The following is a 25,049-nucleotide window of genomic DNA, read 5'->3' on the forward strand; positions in this document are numbered from 1 at the left end:
GTGTGAGGTGTGTGTGGGTGTGTATGAGGTATGTGTGTGTGAGAATGTGTGTGTATGTGAGTGTGTGTGTGAGGTATGTGTGTGTACGAGTGTATGTGTGTATGACTGTATGTGTGTGGGTGTGTGTGAGGTGTGTGTGTGTGAGAATGTGTGTGTATGTGAGTGTGTGTGTGAGGTATGTGTGTGTACGAGTGTATGTGTGTATGACTGTATGTGTGTGGGTGTGTGTGAGGTGTGTGTGTATGAGTGTATGTGTGTATGAGTGTGTGTGTGTGTTTTAAGGAAACCAGGGGTTGGAGACCAGATCACAGAGCCTCAAGAGCAGAGGAAGTCTGTTCAGACACCTCAACCACGACCCCCGAGTGGGCCTGGATGATTCAGAAAATGCTAATCTTCATTTTGCGTCCCTCAGTGTTTTCACAAGCGCGTTTAGTCGTATCTGCTTTGATCCCCTCAGCCGTCTCTTGCGGTAGCCGGGCGGTGATTATCCTCATTTTCCAGATGAGCCAGGGTGACTGGCGCTCTGGCCCCCTCCGAGCTGGGGTTCCCGGAACACTTACGGAGGCTCCTTCTGGCCCGTGATGTGAGCCACGAAGAGTCGCTGCAAATCCACTCTTCCTTCACCCAATATACGAAGACACCCTGTGTGCCTGACACGGTGGCAGGCTTTGGTGGTGCACGCCTGCGCAGCTGTCCTTCTTTCAAGTGTTCCTGGTCTAGTAATTAGCATCCAGTTTCTATCTGTTTCATTGGGAACAGTTAGAATCCTTGGAGGAGTGGAGGAGATGCTCTGAGGCCATTTCGACGGCTCGTGGGCAGAGGAGGGAACTGGGTCCAGAGAGGGCAGTGCCGTGACTGGTATGGACAGGATCGGAGGGGGGTCCAGGCTCCCAGCCCCCAGCCCACGCCCCCTAGCCCGCAGTCTCTTCTGTGCCCCTCACACCCACAGGGTAAGCTTCGGCGAGGTTTCCCAGAATTGCTTTTTGCCAGTCATTTTGAGATCCTGGCCGCAGTACTGACCCTAAGTCTCACGGTGTCACTCAGCATTCCCTCCTGCCTAGAACCCCACTCCTCTCACGTCCTGGGGCCCATTTGGTCTTTCAGTTGGCGTCGCTGTGTGCCGTGGAAAACTGTGTTCACGCTGCTCTGAAGCCCAGGAGTGGGCTTCTGAACTTAAGGAGTCCGCGTCTCATGGGAACCCGCTGGCTGCTCGGCTGTGTTGGAGGGCGGGCGGGCGTCTGCTCTGGAGGACGGGGCAGGCGGCACAGAGAGAACCGGGGTGGGGGAGTGGCAGGAAAGGATGTTTGGCTGGGTGGACAGAATGACTGGCCAGCAGCTCATCTAATAATAGGACGACCAGCCGGAAGCCACAGGTTTGAGCTGAGGCCTCGCGGGAGCGGCTCGGGGCCTCAGGGGGCAGGGTGTGGAGGGTTGGAGGGGAGCTATACAGGAGGAGAGGGGGCGCCAGACGCGGGCGGCGGAGTGGCCCCACCTCCACCTCTCAGCCACAGCTCACCTGCTCCTCTGAAAACCATCTTTCAGCTGGGAGATCGTTTAGCTAAAACAGGGGTTCTGCCTTGAAGGATGATGGAAGAGTGGCTCCTGGGGTGTGTGATGGCTCATTTTATGTCTTGACCTGACTGGGCCAAGGGGTGCCTGGGCAGCTGGTTAAAATTCGATTTCTGGGTGTATATGAATGTTTCTGGAGAAGTTGCATTTGACTCAGTGGACTAAGGAAAGCAGATGGGCCTCCCCAAGGTGGTGGGTGCCATGCTGTCTGGTGAGGGCCTGGATGGAACAGAAATATGGAGGAAGGGTGAACCCACTCTCTTGGTATGAGTCAGGACGTCCATCCTGTCCTTGGACTTTGGATGTCAGAACTCCTGGTTCTTGAGTGAATCCCACCTGCTTTCCTGGGTCTCCAGCCTATAGACGGCAGATGGTGGGACCTCTCGGCCTCCAAAATCGTGTAATGAGTTTCCTTTTATACATACATAAACACACATATACATACATATATACACACATACATATCTACATACACACGGGTGTGTGCCAAGTCACTTCAATCACGTGCGACTCTTTGCAACCTCATGGACTGTAGCCCACCAGGCTCCTCTGTCCATGAGATTCTCCAGGGAAGAATACTGGAGTGGGTTGCCATTTCCTCCTCCAGGGGATCTTCCTAACCCAGGGATGGAACCTGCAACCCTTTATGTCTCCTGCATTGGCAAGGCAGGTTCTTTACCACTAGTACCACCTAGGAAGCCCCCCCGACACACACACTTAGCTACACACGTACATACCTATGCATATACATACACGCACGCACACATATCTACATACATGCCTACACACATGCATATGTACAAATCTGTTTCTTAGGAGAACCTTGACTTGTTACAGGAAGTCGCAGAACCTACCAGCTACAGGTGGATGTCGCTGAGCCGGATGGGGTGGGGAAGAAGGAATCCGAGAAACCCATTCTCTGGCTTAGATGGCACCACCGGCTGAGAGTTCAGGGAGAGATTCGGGGTCTGGAGAAAGGGGAAGTCTCACTTTTCATAGAACTCTTGGATGGGAAGTCCGGAACCTGCTATGTGCCGAGTCCCTGCTGTGCACGTTTCACATGAAAACCCCGTGGTTTAGGTTAAGCGTTGACCCCGATGCATTGCCAAGCAAGCCCACTCAGGTACAGCAGCTCACGCCCCCTGATGTGAGGTGACTTGTTCAGTCTCCTGCTCTCTCTTCTCCCCTCCCCGTGTTGTTGAAGCTGGGGACGCTGGGTAGGGGGCAAAAGGGCGAAGGCTGCCAGTTGGCGGGTGCGGACCTGGCTGTGGATGCAGAGTTTTGGGCTGACCCTGTCCTTGCTGCTCACCTCCGTTCTCCAAAACTTGCTTTTTCCTGGTCTCTCTATCATCCTCTTCTCTGTCTTGTTGACCACCTTATTGTAACTCTAACAGATTTAATGTTTTCATTTTTCAGGTCTCTCTCGATCAGCCCTTTTCTGCTGTCTTTTTCTTTTTTTAATTGTGCTGAAATTCACACAGTGTAAAATGAACGGTTTTACAGTGAGATTTATCTTGGCCGTGCCATGCAGCATGTGGGATCCTAGCTCCCCAGACCAAGGATCGAAACCACTCCCCACTGCATTAGGAGCACAGAGTCTTAACCACTAGACCACCAGGGAAATTCCAAAATGAACCATCGTAAAGCACACAGTCCATGGCATTTAGTACAATTTATTCACAGTACAGTGCAACCAGTGCCGCATCCAGTCCCAAAAGGTGATCATCACCCCCAAAGAAAGCTGCATCCCCATTAGTCACCTCCGGTCTCTCCAGCCCCTGGCGATCAGCCATCTGCTTTCTGTCTGTGTAGATCCACTTGTTCTGGAGAGCTCCCACTGATGGAATTATACATGGCACGACCCTTTGTGTCTGGCTTCTTTCATGGAGCATAACTGTATTAGTTTGCTTCAGCTGCCATAACGAAATACCACCGATGGGGTGGCTTAAACAACAGACACTTGTTTTCTCACGGTTCCGGAGGCTGGAATCTGAGAGGAGGTCTGGTTTCTCCTGAGGCCTCCTTGCACTCACAGGGCCTTTCTTCTGTGGGCACGCACCAGGTTAGCTCTTTGGATGTCCAGACTCCTCTTTTTGTAAAGACTCTAGTCAGGTCGGATGAGGGTCCATTCTAATGGCCTCATTTAACTTAATTGCTCCTTTAAAGACCCTACGTCCAGATACAGTCACATTGAGAGGTACTGGGGGTCAGGGCTTCAGCATGTGAGTTTTAGGAGAACACAAAAACTCATATGAGTTCCCCTAGACACATATGTTGAAGAAGGAACTGGCCACCCACTCCAGTATTCTTACCTGGAAACCCCATGGGCAGAGGAGCCTGGTGGGCCACAGGCAATGGGGTTGCAAAGAGTTGAACACCACGTAGCCACTAAACAGCAACAGCACATATGTAAGGTCCTCAGGGTTTATCCACGTTGCAGTATGTATCAGTACCTCCTTCCTTTTCAAGGCTGAGTAGTATCCCATTGTATGGATGGACCACGTTTTGTGTTTCCATTCCTCTCTTGATGGATACTTGAACTTTTGGCCCTTGTGAAAACACTGCTACACCCACTGCCTTTTTACATAAAGGGGTGACTGGCACTGGGGGAGTCGAAGGCAGAGGAGGGGCAGGCACGGTGCGTACCCTATCCCCAGAGAGCAGTGCCAAGTGTCCGGGTGCGGATTCCAGGCCCAGCCCTCTGTATCCGGGTGGCTCTGGCCTTCCTCAAGCCAGTAACAGGTATTTGACAGGCAGCTGTGCTGTTGTGAGCTTGCCTTTGGGCAGAGAAGGGCTGCCAGACTGATTGAGTTTTTTTTTTAACTATTTCTTTTTGGCTGCGCTGGGTCTTGGTTGCTCTGTGCAGGCTTTCTCTAGTTTCAGTGAGTGGGGGCTACTCTCTTGTGGAGCACGGGCTCTTGAGTGTAGGCTTTAGTACTTGTGGTTGCCCCTCGACATGTGGAATCCTCCCGGACCAGGGATCGAACCCCTGTCCCCTACATTCACAGGCAGATTCTTAACCACTGGACCACTGGGAAAGTCCATTGTTTGAGTCTTTTAGCTGTCCTGGTGTTTGCACACTGTCCTGGTATTTCACACTGTCCCTGGCATCCGTCTGGCCTCTTCATCCACCATGACTAATGGCCAAGTGATAGCTTTCTTGCTGATGAGGAAACAGACTGAACTAGGGGGAAAAAAATTCCCAAGTTGTCTAACTTATCCTCAGTTTATCCAGTGATGTGTTCTGGAAATCTTTCACCTGCCGAAAGTCACACAGCCCTTTTCTTATGGCACAGGTGGGGTTTTGCCTGTTTCTTCTCCATCTGTGATTTGAAAGAGAGTGTCATGCAGGTCCTAGAAGACCCTCAGGAGACATCCGGGTAGGGGGCACTTAGGGATCGGTAGCTGTCGTTGTTTCCCCTGCTCCACAGTGAGTGGACCCAGAGCTGCCGCCTCAGTTTATCTGGCTCTTAGTACACTTCTGGATTGCTTCTTCAACCTCTCCTTGTTTTGTGTTTGTGTCTAATAAAATATTGTCATTGGGAAACTCTTCTGGCAAGAAATAGAGTCACAAAGTGTTCCAGGGCACACTTCCATGATTATGATGAAAAGAAACAAGGCTGGTATCAGAGAGAAATGGGTGGCCCTCCCTGTGTGTATGGGTGGGTGGGGGGTTCCCTGTGGCCCCGTGTCTGGTCCCCAGATTTTCCCCTTTAGAAGTTGGACGTTAGTGCAACCAGTGATGGTGGAGCTTAGGGAGACCAAGTCACAAACCAAACTGGTGAGAGAATGGTTTTTAAACTAGATTGCTCACTTTGTACTTTTCTAGGAGGACCGGAGCTGCTGGGCAGGATAGAATGCTCTGGTCTGTTCGCCAGTGGGTTGTCTGTGAGGAAAGATAAGGAGAATTGTAGGGGTTCTGTGCCTGGAGGGTCCCTGTCGTGGCTGCTCGCAGAGCCGAGACAGCCTGTTAGATGAGGTTCCCAGCAGTCAAAAGTGAAAGTTGCTCAGTCATGTCCAGCTCTGCGACCCCAAGGACTATACAGTCCATGGAATTTTCCAGGATTACCCATCAATTCATCCTCACTGCAGACGGCAACTTTTTCAGGATTTGAGGGCCCTTTAACCTGCATCCTATGGTATGGTTATAAGTCCCTACATCCACTTAGGGTTCTAGCACCCCGATCTTTTCCTGCTTCACCCCGCCGCCTCTTGTTTTCATGCCTTTGAGATGAATTTTCCAGAAAAAAAGTTTTCTGGCATGCCCTCCTCTTAGGATAAACACTGTCTGGGGAAGGAGTGAAGGAGAAATTGAGAACCAAGTCGTTTGAAACCATCATCTCCACGCAGGGGGGCCTGTCTCTTGAGCTCCTCCTCACCCTATCTTCCTTACAAACCCTGAGCAGAGACTCTGAACCTTATCTCAGGGTCCTAAGACTGTTGCCTGCCTATTATAACCTGTCCCTAACACCATAACCAGAGGTCAGCCTTTAACTGGCAGATAGCCAGTGCTGTGGGTACCTGCCACCAGCCCAGCTCCACTCTAGCCCCTTGGGGTGGAAACAGCCAGGATTACAAAGAAGTTCCCTCCCGACTTCTTGCTCCTCCTTCTTGGTGTCCACTGGGGTCTTTCTCTATTTTAGAACAGGAGTTAGTCGTCCTGATGGTCCACAAGGTGCCCCCTATCTGACCCCCGTGCCCCACTCTCTGCCCACCTGGCTGTCTGTTGTACCCACCTGCCTTCTCCCCGAATCTGGATCCCAGCCCAGCGCCTTCCTCTCTGTGTCTCCACTTGGATGCTTCTTACTCCACAAACCTGGGAGGGTGACTGAAGATGCAGGATATACGACACGGAATGTGGACCGTCCGCCAGCTTGTTACAGCACGATGCGCTGAAGCGATGGTGTCTGCGCTGCAGAGGTTAACTGCCAGCGTGGCCTTTAGCTCCTCCTGGTTCTTGTCAAGACTGGAAAACCTTCAGCCGCAGTGGTTGCTCCTGTGGGCCCGCACTGCCCTGGAGCCACAGCGATGTCATGCTCTTGACAGCCTGGCCACAAAGATACCTTGTCAACCATAGAAATGTGGAGCTCATCAAAGAGTTTGAATAGTTTTCGAGAAGTAGGATATTTCTTTTCCTCTTTGCTTTTATTAGGACACCTTAAAACCTTTGCGAAGTGCACAAAGAGCTCAAAGCCACACTCCTCCACCTCTTTAAAAGAATTGTTTAATGCTGACTCACTTTGATTTCGTGAAATAGTTATTTCTTTTTAAATTGTCTCTGCTGTGGTGGCAACTATTAGCCTTTTAAGAAGGGGACACTGTTAGGTGTGAGTGCTGGGACTCTTTGGGGGGGGTTACTCTGTCTTCATATGCTAAGGAGCACTTTACAATATAGGCTTATTTGTGAGTTTTTAGTTATTAATCTTCATAATAGTTTCTTAAGACGCTTATTTCTTCATTATATCCAAATAGTAGGTAATGTAGACATTGTCATAGAAACCACTTGGATCCAAAGTTTTGTTGTTGGCATTGTTATTGAGAAGGAAACTGAATGTTCTAGTTGGAAAGTAATTTAATTGGGTGACACTTGAAAGAATACCAGCCTAGCCAGATATTTTTTTATTCCTTGGCTTATTATTAATGGCTATGTTATTACAAGGAAGTCATATTTGTAAGCCTCGGTTTTCATTAACTCTAAGGGGAAAAGGTAGGAGAGTGTGTGTCTGTGTATTTCTGTGTGTCCGTCTGTGTGTGTGTGTGTGTTGGGGACACTATGAAATTCAGAAATGAATCCATATTGCTTGCAAGGACCACGTCTCATTTGACTTTGGCACCCCCAGGACAGCTGCTGTCAGTGAATGCTTGTTTCATGTGGGAAGAACCGAGAGATACTGACTTTCTCCCGTGTGTGCTCTTGGACTTAGCAGAGAAACGCTATAGGACGATAAGGTGGATACGAAATTCCCAGCCCATCTGCCCCAAGACCATGCAAACTCTCCGTATTCTGCCAACGTGAACTTTTTACCCTGAGCCTGCATTCAGCATGATCTTACCTTACCCAACACCTGTCTCTCAGTTCCCTACTTGTATTCTATTTCATGGCCATTTCGCACTCTGGTCTTCGATTACAAGCTCGTGGGCATGGGAGATCTTTCTTTGTCATACTCGGCGTGAGATGGAGCACGCAGCACTGTGATGAGCTGGTTGATCACCTGCCGCTTCTTCCTGGCTGGACCCGAGATGGTTGCGATTCCAGCGCAGCCTGTTCGGTGCAGGATCTGACTCGCAGCTCCTGCTCGTGAGCATCTGTTAAATGTACCAGGAGGAGGACAACGAGCTGCTTGCTGGTCTGTGTCCGCTTTCCCCTCCAGGAAAACAGATTTGGCACGGTCGTTGGGAGCCCTCAGCTGACCTCTGCTTGGGTCTCCTCTTTGTTTCATGTCTTGCCTGCAAAGACTGCAAACCCACTGATACTCTCCCCAAGATCTACACAAAACCTGTAAACAGAATCATCGCCCCCCTCCACCAAAGTAAAACAGCTTGAGGTTGATTTCCCTTTTCTGCAGGTGTGGGATTTGTGCAAATTTTGTTTATATATGTGCGTCATTTGCAAGAAGCAAAGTGTTAGGAACACATGCAAATCACGAGTCCTGGCTCCCTTTCTGCCAGTTCCCCTCTCCCTTCATGCCTTGGTCTGTATTGTCTAGAATCCCATGAACAGAGGAGCCTGGCAGACTACAGTCCAGGGGGTCGCAAAGAGTCAGACCTGACTGAAGTGCCTGAGCACATACTGTCTATGCTTTTGTCTTTCAATTTTTTCTCCAGCATTTCAGCAAACTGAGTGATCACCAATTTAAAATCTGGGGTGTTTTTAAAGAACTTTTTTTCTTTTGAAATACGAGAAGTTACAAAATAGCACATAGAGTCCCATGAACCCTTCACCCAGCTTCCTCTTATGGTGACATCTCCTATGACAGCAGAAAAATATCAAACCCAGGAAACTGATTGTTGGTACCAAATGGTGAAATAGACCACAGAATATCTGATTTTTTTTTTTTTTTTTTTTTTTAGAATATCTGATTTTTAAAAGCACACACAAAGGAATGCTTTAAAAACTTTTTTTAAATTGGAGGATAATTGCTTCACAATACTGTGCTGGTTTCTGCCACACATCAACATGAATCAGCCACAGGAATACAAATGTCCACTCTCTCTCTCGAACCTCCCTCCCATCTCCCACCCCATCCCACCCCTCTAGGTGGTTGCAGGGCCCTGGGTTGAGTGCTCTGTGTCACTGGCTATCTACTTTACATACGGTAATGTATCTGTTTCCATGCCACTCTCTTAGCTTGTCCCCCCCTCCTCCCCCCAAAAGTCTGTTCTCTGTGTCTGCATCTCCAGTGCTGCCCTGCAGACAGGTTCACCAGGACCATCTCTCCAGATGCCATACACACACATGACATCTGTCTTGATATTGGGTGAAGAGGTTGGCAGGGAGTGTCAGATACTCTCAGAGCAGGAGCCTGATGCAATGCCTGCTTGAAACACCCAGGGCAGTTTTAAGAGTGTGGTCCCTAGGTCACGGGTGTGCCTTCAGAAGAGGAAAGGCCTGCAGGAAGTGGAGGAACAAGGGCTGGGCAGAAGGAAAGGAAACTTGCTGGTTCAGTAGGACTTCAGTTGTGACTCTTCACCAAGAGCCAGGCTGTGGCCACACTTAAGTGTCCTGGTACCTCATAATGAGATGAGTAAGTCCCCTCATTTGGAGAAACATGTATATGACATTTGTAGAAAAATAAATGATTTTTAAAAACTGGACTTTATTTTCAGAGCAGTTTTAGATTCACAGCAAAATTGAGAGGAAGGTACAGACTTTCCCCAAGTACCCCCCACCTCCACCCATGCACCCATGTCCGCTGTTATCAACGTCATTCACCAGATGGTACATGGTCACTAAGGCCGAACCTACACGGACACATCTACTGCTGCTGTTGTCTGCTCAGTCGTGTCTGACTCTGCAAACCCAGGGACTAGCCCACCAGGCTCCTCTGTCCATGGGATTTTCCAGGCAGGAATACTGGAGTGGGTTGCCATTTCCTCCTCCAGGGGATCTTCCCAACCCAGGGATCGAACCCTCATCTCCTGTGTCTCCTGCAGTGGCAGGCGTTATCATCACCCAAAGTCCACCGTTTACTGTGGGTTCACTCTTGGTGTTGTATATTTAATGAGTTTGGACAGATATATAAAGACACGTATCCATCACTGTAATATATAGAGCAGTGTAACTGCCCTAAAAATCCCTTGTACTTTACCTGTTTATCACTCTTTCTTCCCTAACCCCTGGCAACCATTCATCTTTTTACTGTAACTGTACCTTTTCCAGAATTTCATAGAGTTGGAACCATAGTCTGTAGCCTTTTCAGATTGACTTCTTTCACTTAGGAATGTGTACTTACCGTTCCTCCATGTCTTTGTCATGACTTGACAGCTCCTTTCTTTTTAGCACTAAATAATATCCCATTGTCTGGAGACATCACAGTTTATTTATCCTTTCACCTGCTGATGGACATCTTGGCTGCTTCTACCTTTGGGCGATGATGAATGAAGCTGCTGTAAACCCCCATGTGCAGTTCTGAACTGGGTTTTCAATTCGTTGAATTTGCATAGTGTGGATCTCTGTATCTGCGTTCCTATTCATGTATGAGTGACATTTTATATATATATATATATATATGTATGTATGTATATTTTTTAAAAGTCCTCTCCCCTTTCTTTGGATGAGGTAAGGACTGATTTCAGTCTTCTGTTTGGTGTCTCTCTTCACCCTCTCAGACACTGGATTGTTCGCAGGAGCAAATGACGACACTGTGTCTAATTAACAATATCTGATTGCTCACTACCTGCCAGAGCTTGTTCTGTCTCCTCTCGCTGGGCAGAAGGTGGGTTCTAGCACCATTTCGGTGTTTAAATCTGGTTCAGTCGCTCACCATTGTGCAAATGGCGTTGCTTTTTTGCTGTAGTTACAGGAGTGTCTAGGGTGGTGGTAGGGGTGGGGGGGGGGGAGGTGGTTAGATGACCTTGGCTGGCAGAGGGAACTGAGAAGAGAGAGGTCATGGAGAAAACCCAGCCCTACCACTCTTTCTGCATCTGGACCCAGCTAAGGAATTCTCCTCTATAAATAAGCACCTCAGCAGGCCATCAGAGAAGGCAATGGCACCCCACTCCAGTACTCTTGCCTGGAAAATCTCATGGATGGAGGAGCCTGGTGGGCTGCAGTCCATGCGGTCGCCAAGAGCCGGACATGACTGAGCGACCACTTTCACTTTTCACTTTCATGCATTGGAGAAGGAAATGGCAACGCACTCCAGTGTTCTTGCCTGGAGAATCCCAGGGACGGCGGAGCCTGGTGGGCTGCCGTCTATGGGGTCGCACAGAGTCGGACACGACTGAAGCGACTTAGCAGCAGGCAATACCGCACATGAAGGGCTTTCTTGGCTGTGTTCTGGGTGAGACGATCTGAGTCACAGTGCACTCTACTCCCCTCATCATAACTCCGCTCAGCACCCCGGAGTCAGGCTGTGGCCATCACAAGTCCCTTGGGAGATGTCTGTGTCAAGTAAGAGAAAAAAGTTCCTAACTGGCTGTGGTCCTTGACCTCTGGCCCGGTTCTGACTCCTCTAATCTCTAAACTTCCCTTTAGTCATTTAAAAGGATGATTGAATAATCTGGATGATTCCTTGTAGACCATGTCATCAAATTCTACACCCCCCAATCCTTGAAGCTGTCCTGTTTGTAAAAATATCATCGGATTAGAGGGATTTTTACATTCTTGGCTGCCTTTTCTGAAGGACGGCATCCCTGATCGCCAGATTGGGTCAAAGCTATAGATGGTTGGATATAGATGAGGTTGTTAGCAGAACTAGGCAAAGAGGTGGATGACTAAACCAGTTGCCTCTGGACCAGTCCATTCTCTAGTTCAGATGCGCTTGGCTTGTTTGTAAATGGACTTGCAGAGAAGCAACATTATCTTCTAGAAGAACGCTATTTAAAGTGTGAGTTCGACCTAGTCCCCCACTCTCTCCCAGTTTCTTTGCACTTTTATTTAAGAAGTGGGAGAAGGATTATGCGAAACTTCCGTGTGCCGGCCTCCATCAGGTGAGGGAGGTGATGATGAGCTAGAACTGGGTCTCTGCTCTAAGGCATTCTGGACACCCAGGCAGCGAAGGCGCCAGGTCTGGGTGTGGGGTGTGAATGCTTAGCTAGAAGCTTGGAGGAATATCTCTGCCTTGTGCCCTGGGAGCTGGGCCCTGGTCAGGCACATGATCCAGACAGGGAAATTAAAGACACACTGTCAGTGCACTTCGTGGCCTGCTCTCCCTCTGCTCCGAAACACACAGTTGCCTGCAAGCTTGGAGGGTGGAAGAATGCCACCCCAGCCTTGCCCTGTCCTTCAGCCTGTGCAAAAAAAAATCGGTGGGCAATAGCAAGCACACAGGTACCCTGGGTCCTCAGGGAGAGACGAGTGTGCAAACATGTAGAGGTGCAGCCGGGGCGCCCCGGACCCAAGCAGCTGGGGGCAGGGTGCTGATGCGCCCTCCCTGCTGTTTTCCTCTTTGGATCAGCCCGCTCTTATTTCTGGAGTGGAGTGGGACTCTCCCTGGGGCGATCTAGGGTGTCATCTCTGGCATTTGCTCCCAGTGCAGAAAAACAAGTCCGAATGCAGCGCACTCGGGTTTCTGAACAGCTGCCCAAGCGCCGAAACCAGGCAGTCAGCAAAGCGGAGGAAGGGAGGAGGGCAGAGGCTCGGGAGAGGGAGGAGGGGGCGGGAAGGGGGGAGGCGGTCAAGGGCGCTGTTTCGGTGGGCGACGCTCCTCCCCGGGCTGGGGAGCGGGGAGAGTGGGGGACGCTCAGGCGAGTGGGGTGCCCCGAGTGGGAATCGGGGTGCGGGGGCGAAGGGGTCGAGGGTACCCCCCGGTGGACGACAATGGGAGATCCGGACCCTTGGGAGGGCTAGGGTGGGGGAAAGTGAGGACGCTCGGGCTCGTGCTAGTGAGGAGCCTGGAGTGGGGGGTCGGTGTGCGACGGGAGGGGGGCTGAGGGTATGTCCCCGCCCGGTGGGTAGCGCTGGACGCTCTGCGCAGGGGGAGGGGGCTGCCTGGACTGGGGGAGTGCCCGGGGTGGGGGTGGGCGTGGGGCTGGGGGATGGTTCGGAGCTCCTGCCTCTGGGCGAGCTGGGGTGCGAGGAAGGGGGAGGCGCGGCGGGGCGGGGCGGGCAGGCAGGAGCGGCTTGCCCGCCGCCTGGGAGCGGGCGCCTTCCCAGCCGAGCCATGCGGTACGTGAGCGACGTGTGGCAGCCTCTGCGCAGACTGTTCCGCGGCGGTGTGGGTTTCGGCGAGCGCCGCCTCCTTCCAATCACCGCGCAGCCCCAGCGGAGGGATGCGCCTGTGCAGCGCAGCGCTGCGCACCGAGGCGTCGCGTGCCAAAGTCACATCCAAGTGAATGCCCTGCGAGGGAGGCATCCCCCCGCTCCCCGCACCCCAGATCTTCACAGGGCGGCCACGGACCTGACCTCACGACTGCCATATGTCCCCAGCCGATGCAAAGCCTCGAGAACCAGGGATACGGAGGGGCACACACAGCAAAAACTGGAGAGGAAGACGTGCAGTAGGGCTGTGCGGGTTACATGGCACGAATTTTAGGGGTTTGCACAATCAAGGTGCCGCCTCCCAATAGTTATTCCGGACTTTTGTCAGGTAATCAATTTCAGATCAGAATAGGATCCAGTTTTATTTACTCTTCTACTAGGAGAGATAAAAGTATATCGAAAATATTATAAACGGTGACCGTGAAAACCAAGATGCCACGTTCTATTTTGGTCCAGCCTCCGGGTCTTTCCCGCCCGCTCCTTGTGCCTAGCATTCCGGGGACCCCGGGTTCCAGGTCTTAGGCGCTGGCTTTTGGGGAGCAGTGTTCAGCACAGGTCAGGGTTTCTAAGGAATTCAGGAAATTGAGCAGAGTGAGGACCAAGGGCCAAGGAATCCCCCTCTCCTGGGGTGGCGCCAGGGCCGTGGCGGCTGAGACTCCCGGATATTATTAGGGAGCAGTTCCGGCAAGGAGTGACCCCACGGGTGCTCTCAGCGACCTCCCTTTGGCCTCCGTCTAGGGTAGGCCTCCGTCCCCTCTTAACTTTATTCCAACCTTTAACCCTAAACCCCTGTCTTCGCTGTGACCATGCCTGGCCCGGAAAACATGTTAAAAGTGCACAGTATGTGGGTCCCATTCCCAAAGAGGCCGAGTCTTTAAGATGCAATAAGCATTCCAGGTGATTCGCTTGCAGGGCTCCACGGACCACATCGGACGGTGCCGTTTCTCTCCTCCCAGCACAGCTGCAGTGGTTATTCTGGGAAGCTGTGCAGGGCGTTTTTAGGGAATGATAGGAGGAGGCTCACGAAGTGGCACCTTCAGCCAGGGCTCCTTTATCTGAGTCGGCGTCGCCGGTCTGCAGGGGGCGCCAGCAGGCTGAGCCATCCTCCTTCCACGTGAAAGGGGGCTGGAACCCGAGGAATGCGTCCCCGCCCCAGGGTGACGTGTGCGTGGCTGTCTTAAAAGCCAGGGCGGCGCGCTGGGCGTCCAGCAGAGCCGGAGAGGAGGCCAGCGGGCGAGGACCGCACGGGCTCTAGCCGGCGCACGAGGACCGCGGCTGTCACTGCGCTCGGAGCATCCCAGCCCCGCAGGAGCCGTGGGTGCCGCCCCAGTCCCGCGTCCCTCTCGCAGCGCTTGGGGAGCCTCGCGCCCCAGGCGAGCGTCCGTGATTTAGCACAAAGCACGTTTCCAAAAAGCCGCGCTTTCGCGCACGCACCCTCGCCCCCCTTTGTTTCGGGGGTCGCCAGGCCGCTCTCCTCCCCAAGTCTGAATTCTTCAGAAGGGGCGGAGGGCCGCCGAGCTTCGGCTAGGAAGATGCCCTTGGAACTGACTCAGAGCCGGGTGCAGAAGATCTGGATCCCGGTCGACCACCGCCCCTCGCTGCCCAGAAGTGAGTGCAGACGCGCGCGGGGCCGGGCGGCCGGGGAGGGCGCGCCGTGTGCGGAGAAAGGCCATTGTGTGGCGGGCGCCGGCCCGGCGCTTTTGTGCCGGCTCCCCTCCTCCGGCGCGCTCGGCCGGCCGGGCGCCGCCCTCCGCGCCGTCCCCGCGTCCCGGCCCGGGCGCCCCCCGCTCCTCCCCACCAGCTCCGGCGCGGGGCGGGCACGGCGCCGGCGCTGCGCCTCCCCTGGCCGGCGTCGGGGGCGCTGTGGCCCGGCCCGAGGGCTCCGTGGGGCCCCGCTCGGATCGGCTCCGCTCGGTTCGCGAAGGGAGCGCAGAGGCACCCGGAAACGGCGCGCGCGCTGAGCGGGAAGCGCCGGGCGCCGCCGGGAACCTCCGTTTTGGGGACGCGTGGGAAGGGACGCCGGCGTGTCCCGCGGCCCCGGCCCCTCTCCCGGGCGCCCGCCGCGCCTCCTAGTGTCCCAGCCGCCGTTCGGTGTCGATCGCTATCTCCGCTCTCCTCTCTTCCCCACCTTCCCTCCCGCCTCCCTTTTCTCCGCTTTCCGCCTCCTCTTCCCCACCGCGTGTTTCTCTCTCCTCTCTCAACCTCTCTCTGCTTCCACCCCCTCACTCCGTCCTTCGTCTATGTGTTTCTCTTTCTTTATGTATTTCCATTTTCTGTCTTTTTCTCCTCCTCTCTATGTATTTCTAATCTCCTATCTTTAGTTCTCTTTTTCCCCTCTCCCTTCGCTGTCTTTACTGCTCTCTGCCTCCCCCCTCTCTTCCTCTCCCGAGCCCGCCTCTACCCCCTGTGCCGGGGGCCTAGAGAGTTGTCTGGAACTCAGCCTTTGTGCATGTTTTGGGGAGGGTCTGCGGGTGGGGACTACACAGTTGGCAGCGTTTCCCACGTGTGCGAGCCAGTGCGCGCGCGGGCACACACACACACACTCTCTCTCTCTCTCTCTAGACTTGGAGTTTGCTGACAGTTCACTTCCCCGCCCTGTCGGGTCTTGGCCGGTAAATACTTTGGGAAGGTTTACCTTGGGCTCTGTCCCCAGCCAGGGAGAGAGCCACCTCTTAAACGGGTGGTTCCAGAGGTTTGAAGGGGACACCAGCTCCTCCAGCAGAACCACCAAGGGGCCTGTCAGATGGACAGGCTGAGACAGTGGTGAGTATTTTGCTCCAGGTCAGGTCAGGTCAGGATGCCTGAGAGTTAAGCACTGGCTCCCAGGTGCAAACCCTCCCACGTGGCTTCAAGGCATCCCCCGAGCGCTAGGTGGCCTGTGGGCCTCCTCTGCCGTCACATCTCTCAGGGGCTGGTCACCAAGGCCGCAGTGACAGCTCCTCTCCCCGGGGTTTGCCCAGGTGTGAGTTACCTCCCCATCCTCAGACCTGCCCCAGGAGGTGGGGAGAGTTGGCCCTGGGGTGCTCCTAGGACATCCTGGTGATGGGAGCCTGGCAAGGTGCTCCCCATGCTGGCAGGGGCGGGGTGGAGTAGAGTGCTCCTACACCTGCTTGATCCCTCAGGTCCAGCCGGCCACAAAAGCCTTAAGGACAACTAGGCTTCTTTGCAAGGTAGCTGGGTGCTGGGGAACCTTACAGGTGTCTTGCTCCCCAGCCCTTTCAGGTATGCTCTTAAATACCCACTGAACAGGCTGACCATGGTCTGGTTATATTTCTGTAAAACCTGTTCGTTGTGAGAAATGCCCCACCTGAAATCAGGAGGGAGATACAGTAGGAGCCCCACCCCTTTTTGACTTGTGAATAAAAGATATTGATAAAAGAACACTTGATGCATTGGAGCACACAAATATAGATTGGTTCTCTAAACACCTGTGGGTGTATGGGTGCACATAGAAATGCACACTCACATTTAGTCGTCCTCTGGGGTTCACGGCGGGGTGAGGACTGGGAGGTCTGGCCACAGCAGGGTGGAGTGGGAGGGGGGACTCTGAGCTTGGCTGGCATCTGCTTGTTGAGTGTTTCTGACAGACACAAGTGTTCGGCCACGCTTTTCCTCGGGGCTTCAGAAATCCATCCATTAGTTCCTATCAGCCTGCACGTCTCGCACGCAGATGAGAGATTTGCCTGAAAATCCCTGTCGGAACAATTTGCAGCTTGATGGGTGGGGGGCTGGGGGGGTGTTGCTAAAGCTGATGGATTAAGTCACTTGTCCCCGCCCACCCCTGCAATCCCCGTGTGTGGCTGTGGGGTTACATTTTTTTCTTGGAAGATTATCTGCACCCTGGGTATTTATTGCTTGCATGCCGTTATTTTAAGTAGCTGTGTCTTTCTGGGTTTATGTTGTCACATTTGTCTCCTCCCATAGTGGAGAGAGGGTATCTCTTCCTGGCATCTTTCCCATTCCCTGCCCCTCCCCCCTTCTTTAATGGCATTGGGAACTAGGTGGATTTTTCTCCCTCCTGAACCTGTTCCCATCTTTCTAAGTGCTGTCCTAGTTGGGGGTCACAGCAGACCCGTCTGAGATGTGTTAACTAACAGAGGACACAGAAAACACGACTGTGAATGTATAAAGAACAGTAAAACAGCCACAGGAAGCCCCAGATTGATTCATTTGGTGGCACTTCCACCTCTGAAGCCCATCATTTCGGGGCCCGGTTGCTACACCTTCATGGTGGTAAATGCTTCTTACAAATCCTGCAGCTTCCTTCAAATGCAGACTATAATTCAGGGAGACTTACTGACTTGGTGAATCAGCTGAAAGGACAAGGAAGTAGACTCTCGACCGAGAAGAACTAGCGATCCTTTGTTTCTTATCACGGAAAGAGTTATGTGTGCAGGTCCCAACTCATGTATCACTTTTCTGCTCAGAACCCGGTTTCCTCATCTGTAAAGCAGGTTATGTACTGTCTGCTGAGAGAAGGTTTCATCTCACAGGGGCTTTAGCCCCACTGATGGTTTTCCAGCTCAAAGAGAGAAAATCGGGGAAACCTTACAGACCTTATTACGTGGGCAGCCACTATAATCTGCAGTTGTGATTCTCAGCCCTGGCTTCACATTTAAATCGTGTGGGGGAGACTTTGGAAAAAATGCATGCTGGTACCCCCTTTCCGAGTTAGAATTGCTACAGGTGCAGCCTGTGCATCCTGGTTTTAAAAGCTTCTTAGGTTCAGCCGCTGGTTGAGAACCACTTTTTGAGGAAGGAGCACTTGAGGGGTTTCAGGTGAGAAAGACCAAGGTGAACCCCAGGTCTGTCCCTTACCGCTTATGCAGGGGACCTCCTTCACTTGTGGGTCCTGGTTCCCTCGTGTCTGGCTTTGATGGAAGAAAGCCCTAATGGCTGATGGAGGCCACCGTAGCAAGTATCCTACACATTACCTTCTGCTTCACCCTCCGGGAACCTTTGTGAAACATCCGTGCATTTCACAGACAGGGAAAACCGAGACGCCGAGAGGTCGAGTGTCTTGTCTGGGACCCGAGGCAGTGCTGGCTTTGAACTCTCCTGTCTCTGGGCCCTCTCAGCCACTGTGTTCCTGTGTTGTCAACTGATTCCCTGAAACGCCCCTCCCTCCCTTGCTGGCAGAGAGCCTGTCGGGTTGGGAGGGCCATTCTCTGGACGAGAATCGGGCATTGAGTTAAAATGTGCATGCAAAGCAATGAATGAGTGCAACATCCACTGCACAGTCCAGAAGAGTTTAGGAAAGAGGTTTTGCTGAGCTGGGGTCTCCCGCCCTGCAGAGCCTCAGCCCGCCTCACCACTACCCCTGCCCGCCTGGGGCAAGCTCACTTCCATGTGGATTCCTAACACGGGACCAGGCAGACTCTCTGGGCTGAAATGATCCCAGGAGAAGGTTTGTGTCCAGTGGACCACAGTCAGGTGTCTTCCGTGGCTTTCTGGTCCTGCCTTCCATTCTCCCAGGGCCGAGTGCGTGGACCTGTTCCGAGAGAGCCCTTTTCAGGTGGTGACGTCACAGCAGGGCTTACTGTGCGGTGTGTCGTTTGCCCTAGCCTGGCAGCGATGGGGGAGCAGGTTGCCATGGTTACCGTAGACACTGCTGTGGCACTGGCCCTGTCTGCGCCTGCAGCTGGGCTGTCTGTCTTCCATGAGTTCCCCTGAAACTTGGTGTTGAAGCCTGACTACCTACTTAGAGGAGAAGAGCATGAGTGACGTGGAATCTTTTGAGGTTAACATTTTGGAGTGCCTCTGGGTGGCAGGAAGTTTACAGGAGGTGCAGTACGTGTGTGCTGAGTCGCTTCAGTCGTGTCCGACTCTTTGTGACCCCAGGGACTGCAGCCCACCAGGCTCCTCTGTCCATGGGAGTCTCTAGGCAAGAATACTGGAGTGGGTTGCCATGCCCTCTTCCAGGGGATCTTCCTGACCCAGGGATCGAGCCTGTGTCTCCTGTTGCTCCTGCATTGCGGGCAGATTCTTTACCGCTGAGCCACCAGGGAAGCTTTCAGGACCAATGGCAAAGTGTCTTCCATCGGTTTCTTCATTTTCTGAGCCTGCAGTACAGTGTCAGTATGGTAAGCTAGGACAGTGGTCCTGCCTGCTTGAGGCAGTGGGGAATGTGAATCAGAGAGGTTAGCCGCTCAGTCAGGGTGCAGGGACTGGAATTGGAATCTGCCAGTGCGGCCTCTGTCTGGGGACAGATAAGACCAGGGGACTGTTGCTTCTTTACCTCTAACCTCAGTGTATCCCCTTACACGCAAGTACTTTGGGGAAAACCTAGTGTTAAGCTATACACTTATCTTCCATATTCCTGAGCTGTTGGAGAGGAAGATGAAAAGACCAGGCTCCGGGGTGGAGGGTATGAGAGGTGGGAGGGTTTAAAAGGTCAGCAGAGAAGAAGAGGGTCAGCGTGGAATGGAGACAGAGGCAGGAGATGATGGGACCAGGGAAGCACTTGGGATATGCTGTGAGTTTAACAAAGAGGAGGAAGGGTAAAGTTTGGTCATGTCGGGGACCCCCGAGCACCTGGGCGGATGGGCAGCAGCAGACACCTTTGGCAGCTCTTTGAATCTCATGCAAGAAGCCAAAGGACTCAAGGAATGACTTCTGCTTCCCTAGACGAGCAAGGGATGGTTTATTTGGTTTCGAGATTCAGCTTGAATTTTGGGCTTGAGATATTTATGCTGCCGTGTCTTTATGGGTTTTGTTTTTTCCTCCCAAAGTGTCTAGTGCCCGAGGAGATTTGCACATACGATTAGTGGATATAGAAGTAATCCCCTATTTGATAAATCAGTCAGCGTCTGCCTCTGCTTCCTTGGCCTGAGTCCAACAAAAGTATTGCATGCATGTGCACAGCCAAGAGTGTGTGTGTGTGTGAGAGCGTGTGTGTGTCTTGATGCTCCTGGGAGCAGTGACATGGTGGGGATATCAGATAAGACCAGGGGAAAACCAGTGGCTTGGGGGAAGGATCAGCAGAGTGGGTGTTTCCGGGCACAAGCGAGGACACTTTCACTTTCTCTTGTGTCACCAGCAGCTGTCACATGCTGACAGGAGGTGTGTCTTCTGTCCCCACTGGTCTCTGAGGAGGCCATCAGCTTTCTCCACGTGCCCCTCGGGGACTCCAGAAAGCCCCCTGGTGCATCTTTGCCCCGGTCCCGTGCTCACGCAGGACGAGAGGCCTCTGTTTTCTAGGAGCCTGTTTGTTCCCAGCCCCTGGCCGCTGGGGAATCCCAGCCAAGGGTGTCTGTGGCTCCTGTGTCCGTGTGGGGTGCTTGCTGCCCCATGTCCCCAGGCTGCCGGTCCCAGAGGCAGACCCTGGGCATCGCAGCCAATGCTTGGACACGTGACCGAAGTGTGGCCACCAGGCCCAGCATCATGGGGCTGTGTTGGGGCGTCCAACTTGAGAGGAGGGGTCTCCTCAAGCTTGTGCTATCAGCGGCCTGGTGGCCCCCCTCCCTCCCATCTGACACTCGCCTGTTTAGAAGGAAAGAACCTAGATTCCGTGGTGCAGCCTGAGTCGCTTGGTCTGCATTCTGGCCGGAGCCCGGGGATCGGGGCTGCGTGGTAGTCAGTGAGCGCCTCGCACGCTGGGTGGGCAGGCGGCCGGTCTCTGGCCCACATGGGCGGACCCGGGCTCATGAGCACTTGTCTCACCTGATGCCAGAGTCGCCCGAGAATCTCAGGAAACACTGCACCCGAAATGTCCAGAGCAGGGTTCTTTGGGCTGCTTTCTGCAAACCCAGTGAAAACATCTCTCCCTGGAGTTTTGTTGAGATTCCAAGGAACACGGGTGAGAAGCCAGGAGAGGCTGCATAGGCAAGACCCTCTGGGTTTCTGGGGGGTCCTGCTTGGGGCCTTTGTGACTTGGTGGCAGCCGGAACTTGGACGAGGCGGAGCAGCCAGGGGCGGTGGAATTTGTGGGGTCAGCTTCTTGGTCCCTGACCGACTTCCATTTCATAAACTCTTACTGTGAAAATTGCCTTTTAAAAATAAGGGTGTCTTTTTTAGGAAGGCCATGCAGACCTCGTGGTGGAGGTGCGGAAATTTATCTGTAATTTAGCTGCTGGAGCCCCACCCCCTGGGGCTCTTACCTGCCACCTCTGTTTACCTGTTACATTGCATCTGAGACAGCCTCTCCTACTGATGACCTCACCCTTATTGGTGCAGGGGACTCCCTTCCTTACACCCCAGGGCTACTTTCCCCTCTAGGGTGAGTCATCATTTTCTGGCTGGGTTTGGGGCCCTCAGGCGTCAGGCTGGGAATTCGGGGTCCCTGCCATGAGGATGTCAGAGCAAGAGGGAGCCGTGTGACCAAGGGCTCTGGCCGCCAGGGGCCCACTCCTGCTGAATTGTAAAGAGCAGGGGCTTCGAGGTGGGAATGAAAGCTGCGTTTCCGTGGGATTCTTTAAAACCGTTGTGGGCAGCGCTGGCTGCTTTATTCATGGCCCTTCTGTTGTTTCTCTCCAGCTTGTGGGCCGAAGCTCACCAACTCCCCAACAGTGATTGTCATGGTGGGGCTCCCCGCCCGGGGGAAGACCTACATCTCCAAGAAGCTAACCCGCTACCTCAACTGGATTGGTGTCCCCACAAAAGGTGAGGCTGCATCCCAGGCAGGAGCTGTCACACTGGGGGTACACTCTACTCACCTTGACCCCATTCCCCCCGAAAAAGAACAGTCTTTCCCTCTCTAGCTGCTGAAACTCTCTTTGCAGGACCACTCTAGGGGGCTCTCCTTGTGGTGGGGGGGTCACACCTTCCTTTCCAGTATGTCACCCACCACCCTGTATGTACACCCTGTTTTGTGTATGGGAGTCTCTGCTCACTGGCTGCTGTCTGGTCACCTTGCCCTGCATCCTCCCCAGTTCAACCCTCACCTCCTCCAGGCAGCCTTCTCTGACCACCCTAGTCTGTGCGGATCTTTTCCTTCAAGCTCCCCCAGCCCTTGTTTGTGACATTCCTCCACTGGCTGTCTTAAAGTATTCTTTCTGTGCTATTGATTATATTTTTGCAACTGGTCTTCCCACTGACATGGGGAATGTCTTTAGCACGAGGACTAATTTTTCACATTTGCTGCCCCAACCCTCACCCCCACTCCAAGCCTGTGCCAAGCACAGTGCTTCATACACAAACTGCTTGGTCAGCACCCAGGGCCCATCCTGGGTGTGGGCTGCTGGTATACAAAGTGGCTGCTGTGGATCCGGCCATGTATGTGAGTCCGCACTCCCTCTCAACCGTGTTGGCGGAAATCATGGCCTCAGTTTTCACTAGACACGTGGCCACCACCTGCTTTCAGGCTCAGCCTCCAGCCCTGGCCCTGAAAGGCTGGCTTCCAGGCTGGACTGTGGGAGGCGACCCCAGAGAAGCAGGGGCACTGTGAGCTGTGCTGGGTCTTGGGGAACCCCAGCTGCCTTCCAGGTCAAGGGATGCCGGCAGTGCAGGATGTACTGCCCACTGCCTGGTTTCTGGTTTTCTTGGGATCTTATTCAAGTCATGCACTGGCTTGGTTTCCTTCTTTGGAAAGAGGGATCGGGCCCTGAGAGATCCGTTCTGACGGTCAGCATGGTCAGTGAAGGGGCTGTTCTTTTCCACGCAGTGTTCAACGTGGGCGAGTACCGCCGGGAGGCTGTGAAGCAGTACAGCTCCTACAACTTCTTCCGCCCTGACAACGAGGAGGCCATGAAAGTCCGCAAGTGAGGCCCCGGCTGTGGGAGCGGGGTGCTCTGTTCTCTGTGTGACCTCAGACTGGGCGGGAGGGGGGCAGCCAGTCTCGTTTGTGCAGCACGGGAGTCTCTCGGCCTCTGAGCTTCGCCGCTGTCCTCTGCTTCCAGGCGGTCTGCACCCGCTGGTGCGATGCAGACCAGTGACAGCATCTCACTCGGCACGAGCTAAATCGTTCCCTGGAAAATCATCTGTTTACGCTAGAAAAAGATTTCCTTTTCAGCCCAAAGTGACCAGGGGTCCCAAGTGTGACCTGAGAGTCACTTGGGAGCGGGACACGGCGCTAGTGCCAGCCCTGCCTGGGTGGGTACAGTGGGCGTCCGTGGGCAGGACTTGGCAGCTGTCTTTTGGAAGCTCCCAGGGGCAGTTTTCGGCATGCTAGCAGCATTAGATCACTCCCCAAGGGCCGCAGCCGTACGTGCGGGGCTCTTGACCGGGAGCCTCCAGCCTGGCGGTCTCAGCCACCTCGTACACTTTAGCAGCAGAGTCGCAGATCACCCTGCTCATTGTGGGGGGCGGGGGTGCCTGGCTGTCCCCTCCGATGGACCTACTCTGATGCACCTGTCTCCTTCCGTGTTGCAGGCAGTGTGCCCTGGCTGCCTTGAGAGATGTCAAAAGTTACCTGACGAAGGAGGGGGGCCAGATTGCAGTAAGTCTGGGGAAGAAGTCTCATCTCCCCCTGCCGTGGGACGGTGCCCTGGAGGGCGGAACGTACGGACAGAGCTGTGGGGGGATGCTGCCGGCGGGGACAGGCATCTGGCCTGAGCCGTGAGGGAAGCAGGGGGTGAAGGTAGCCCCAGGACCCAAGAGGAAGCTGGTGGGTGGGACAGACTGAGGGGCACGGCCCGCCAGACCTGGGGGCCGCGGCCCCGGGAGCCAGTGTCCCAGCGTGGCCCTCCCCTGCGCATTGCTTTAGGGACTATTCCCACCCTGCCCTCCCCTTTGGTCCTTGAGCGCAGGAGGGAGGCTGTGGGGGGCCTGGGACGATGCAGTTTCTCCTGGGCCCCACAAAGTGACAGACCCAACCTCTGCCGGTGCAGTAAACACTTGTCAACGCCAACCGGGTTCTCTTCTCTGGCCAGGTTTTCGATGCCACCAATACTACTAGAGAGCGGAGACACATGATCCTCCATTTTGCCAAAGAGAACGATTTCAAGGTGAGCCTGATTTCTCGTCTTGGCCTGGTGTGCTCAGGAGCAAGGGGGTCCTGCAGGGATTGACTGGTTCCTTGTCTGGAGCACCTCATCTCCACCCTTGGGCTTCCCCTGCCACTGCGCGGGTGTTGTTGTCTACAGATTGGGCTTTCCTGGTGGGGGCTCCTAGGGGTTCCTGAGACTGAGGAGGGGAGGGTCCTCTATGGTGGGAAGGCATAGACTGATGGCTGGTTCTGTTTTGTGTGTCTGGGGGTTTATGTGTGGGGGCCCTCCTGCTCCAGTGTGGCGGTGATGTCACAGTGATCCCAAAGTTGGCCCTTTGTGTTACCACATTTGTTGTTTCCTAACGTTTCTGTCTCGTTTCCTTCCAGGTGTTTTTCATTGAGTCTGTGTGCGATGACCCTACAGTTGTTGCCTCCAACATCATGGTAAGACCCCTGAGGGTGGCAGTCTGAGAACAGGGCTGACCGGGTCAGCCAGGAGAAGCCATAGGACCTTGAGGATGAGCTGGTTCTGCCAGTTGGTGGTTTGCTTTTGTCTTGCGGGGGTGGGGAATGGGGGAGTGGGTCAGCAGTGCAGAGCAGTAGTTAACTTAGAAACACATTCTGGGACCCGGACTGATCTTATCAAGGCCCCCTTAGGTGGTTGGCAGAAAGCTTTCTTTATTGGACATAAGAGAGACGTCATGGACCTCAGTTTTGGTGGGAAAACTGTTTTGGTGGCAGTAGCCTTGGCCGCTGGGGGGTGAGGGGGCTGCTTAGGGTGGAGGATGGAAATGGAGACAGGAGGCTGGTCTCTTGCTGGTAAGTTTTCCCAGTAGGTAAGCATGGTCATGTGTTGACAACAACCTATAGGACCCTGCAGACAGAGGGCAGAATTCCCAAATTTGGGGAAAATGGGAGTGGTAAAACTGTCTTCTTGCTCCTCTTCCTGTGTCAAGGGGAGGGTTACCTGGGTAAATTGAGGGTACTTGGCAGCTTAATTTGATGCGTTGAAATCAATTGTACTTGATAACAATAAACTGTAAGCAGAAAAGGTTATCGTGAAGACTTCACCGGAAGTCCCCTTCTCTTGTTGTAGGTCACTTTCTTTCCAGCTTAAATACATCCGAGTAAGATGTTACCTGTAACAAAAAGCTGGTCGGACCCTTCTACAGGGAGTGCCAGACTTTGGCCATA

General features: G+C 53.6%; 1 protein-coding gene across 4 annotated transcripts in view; it reads left to right on the forward strand.

Annotated features, from left to right (window-relative positions):
* Positions 1 to 25,049, forward strand: part of PFKFB3 (6-phosphofructo-2-kinase/fructose-2,6-biphosphatase 3) — an 81,714-nt gene that overhangs the window by 41,537 nt on the left and 15,128 nt on the right. For 2 of the 4 annotated variants that reach the window (XM_065920941.1, XM_065920943.1), the window contains exons 1-6: positions 14,378 to 14,599; positions 21,467 to 21,592; positions 22,593 to 22,689; positions 23,300 to 23,366; positions 23,800 to 23,874; positions 24,243 to 24,299. In XM_065920941.1, coding sequence (XP_065777013.1) covers positions 14,524 to 14,599; positions 21,467 to 21,592; positions 22,593 to 22,689; positions 23,300 to 23,366; positions 23,800 to 23,874; positions 24,243 to 24,299 — 498 coding nt within the window. In that variant the 5' untranslated portion in view covers positions 14,378 to 14,523. Of the gene's footprint in view, positions 1 to 14,210; positions 14,600 to 21,466; positions 21,593 to 22,592; positions 22,690 to 23,299; positions 23,367 to 23,799; positions 23,875 to 24,242; positions 24,300 to 25,049 lie in introns of those variants that run through there. The other 2 variants (XM_065920944.1, XM_065920942.1) reach the window with 2 other exon arrangements.

This window comes from Muntiacus reevesi, chromosome 2 (genome assembly GCF_963930625.1).
Source record: "Muntiacus reevesi chromosome 2, mMunRee1.1, whole genome shotgun sequence".
Lineage (NCBI taxonomy): Eukaryota > Metazoa > Chordata > Mammalia > Artiodactyla > Cervidae > Muntiacus > Muntiacus reevesi.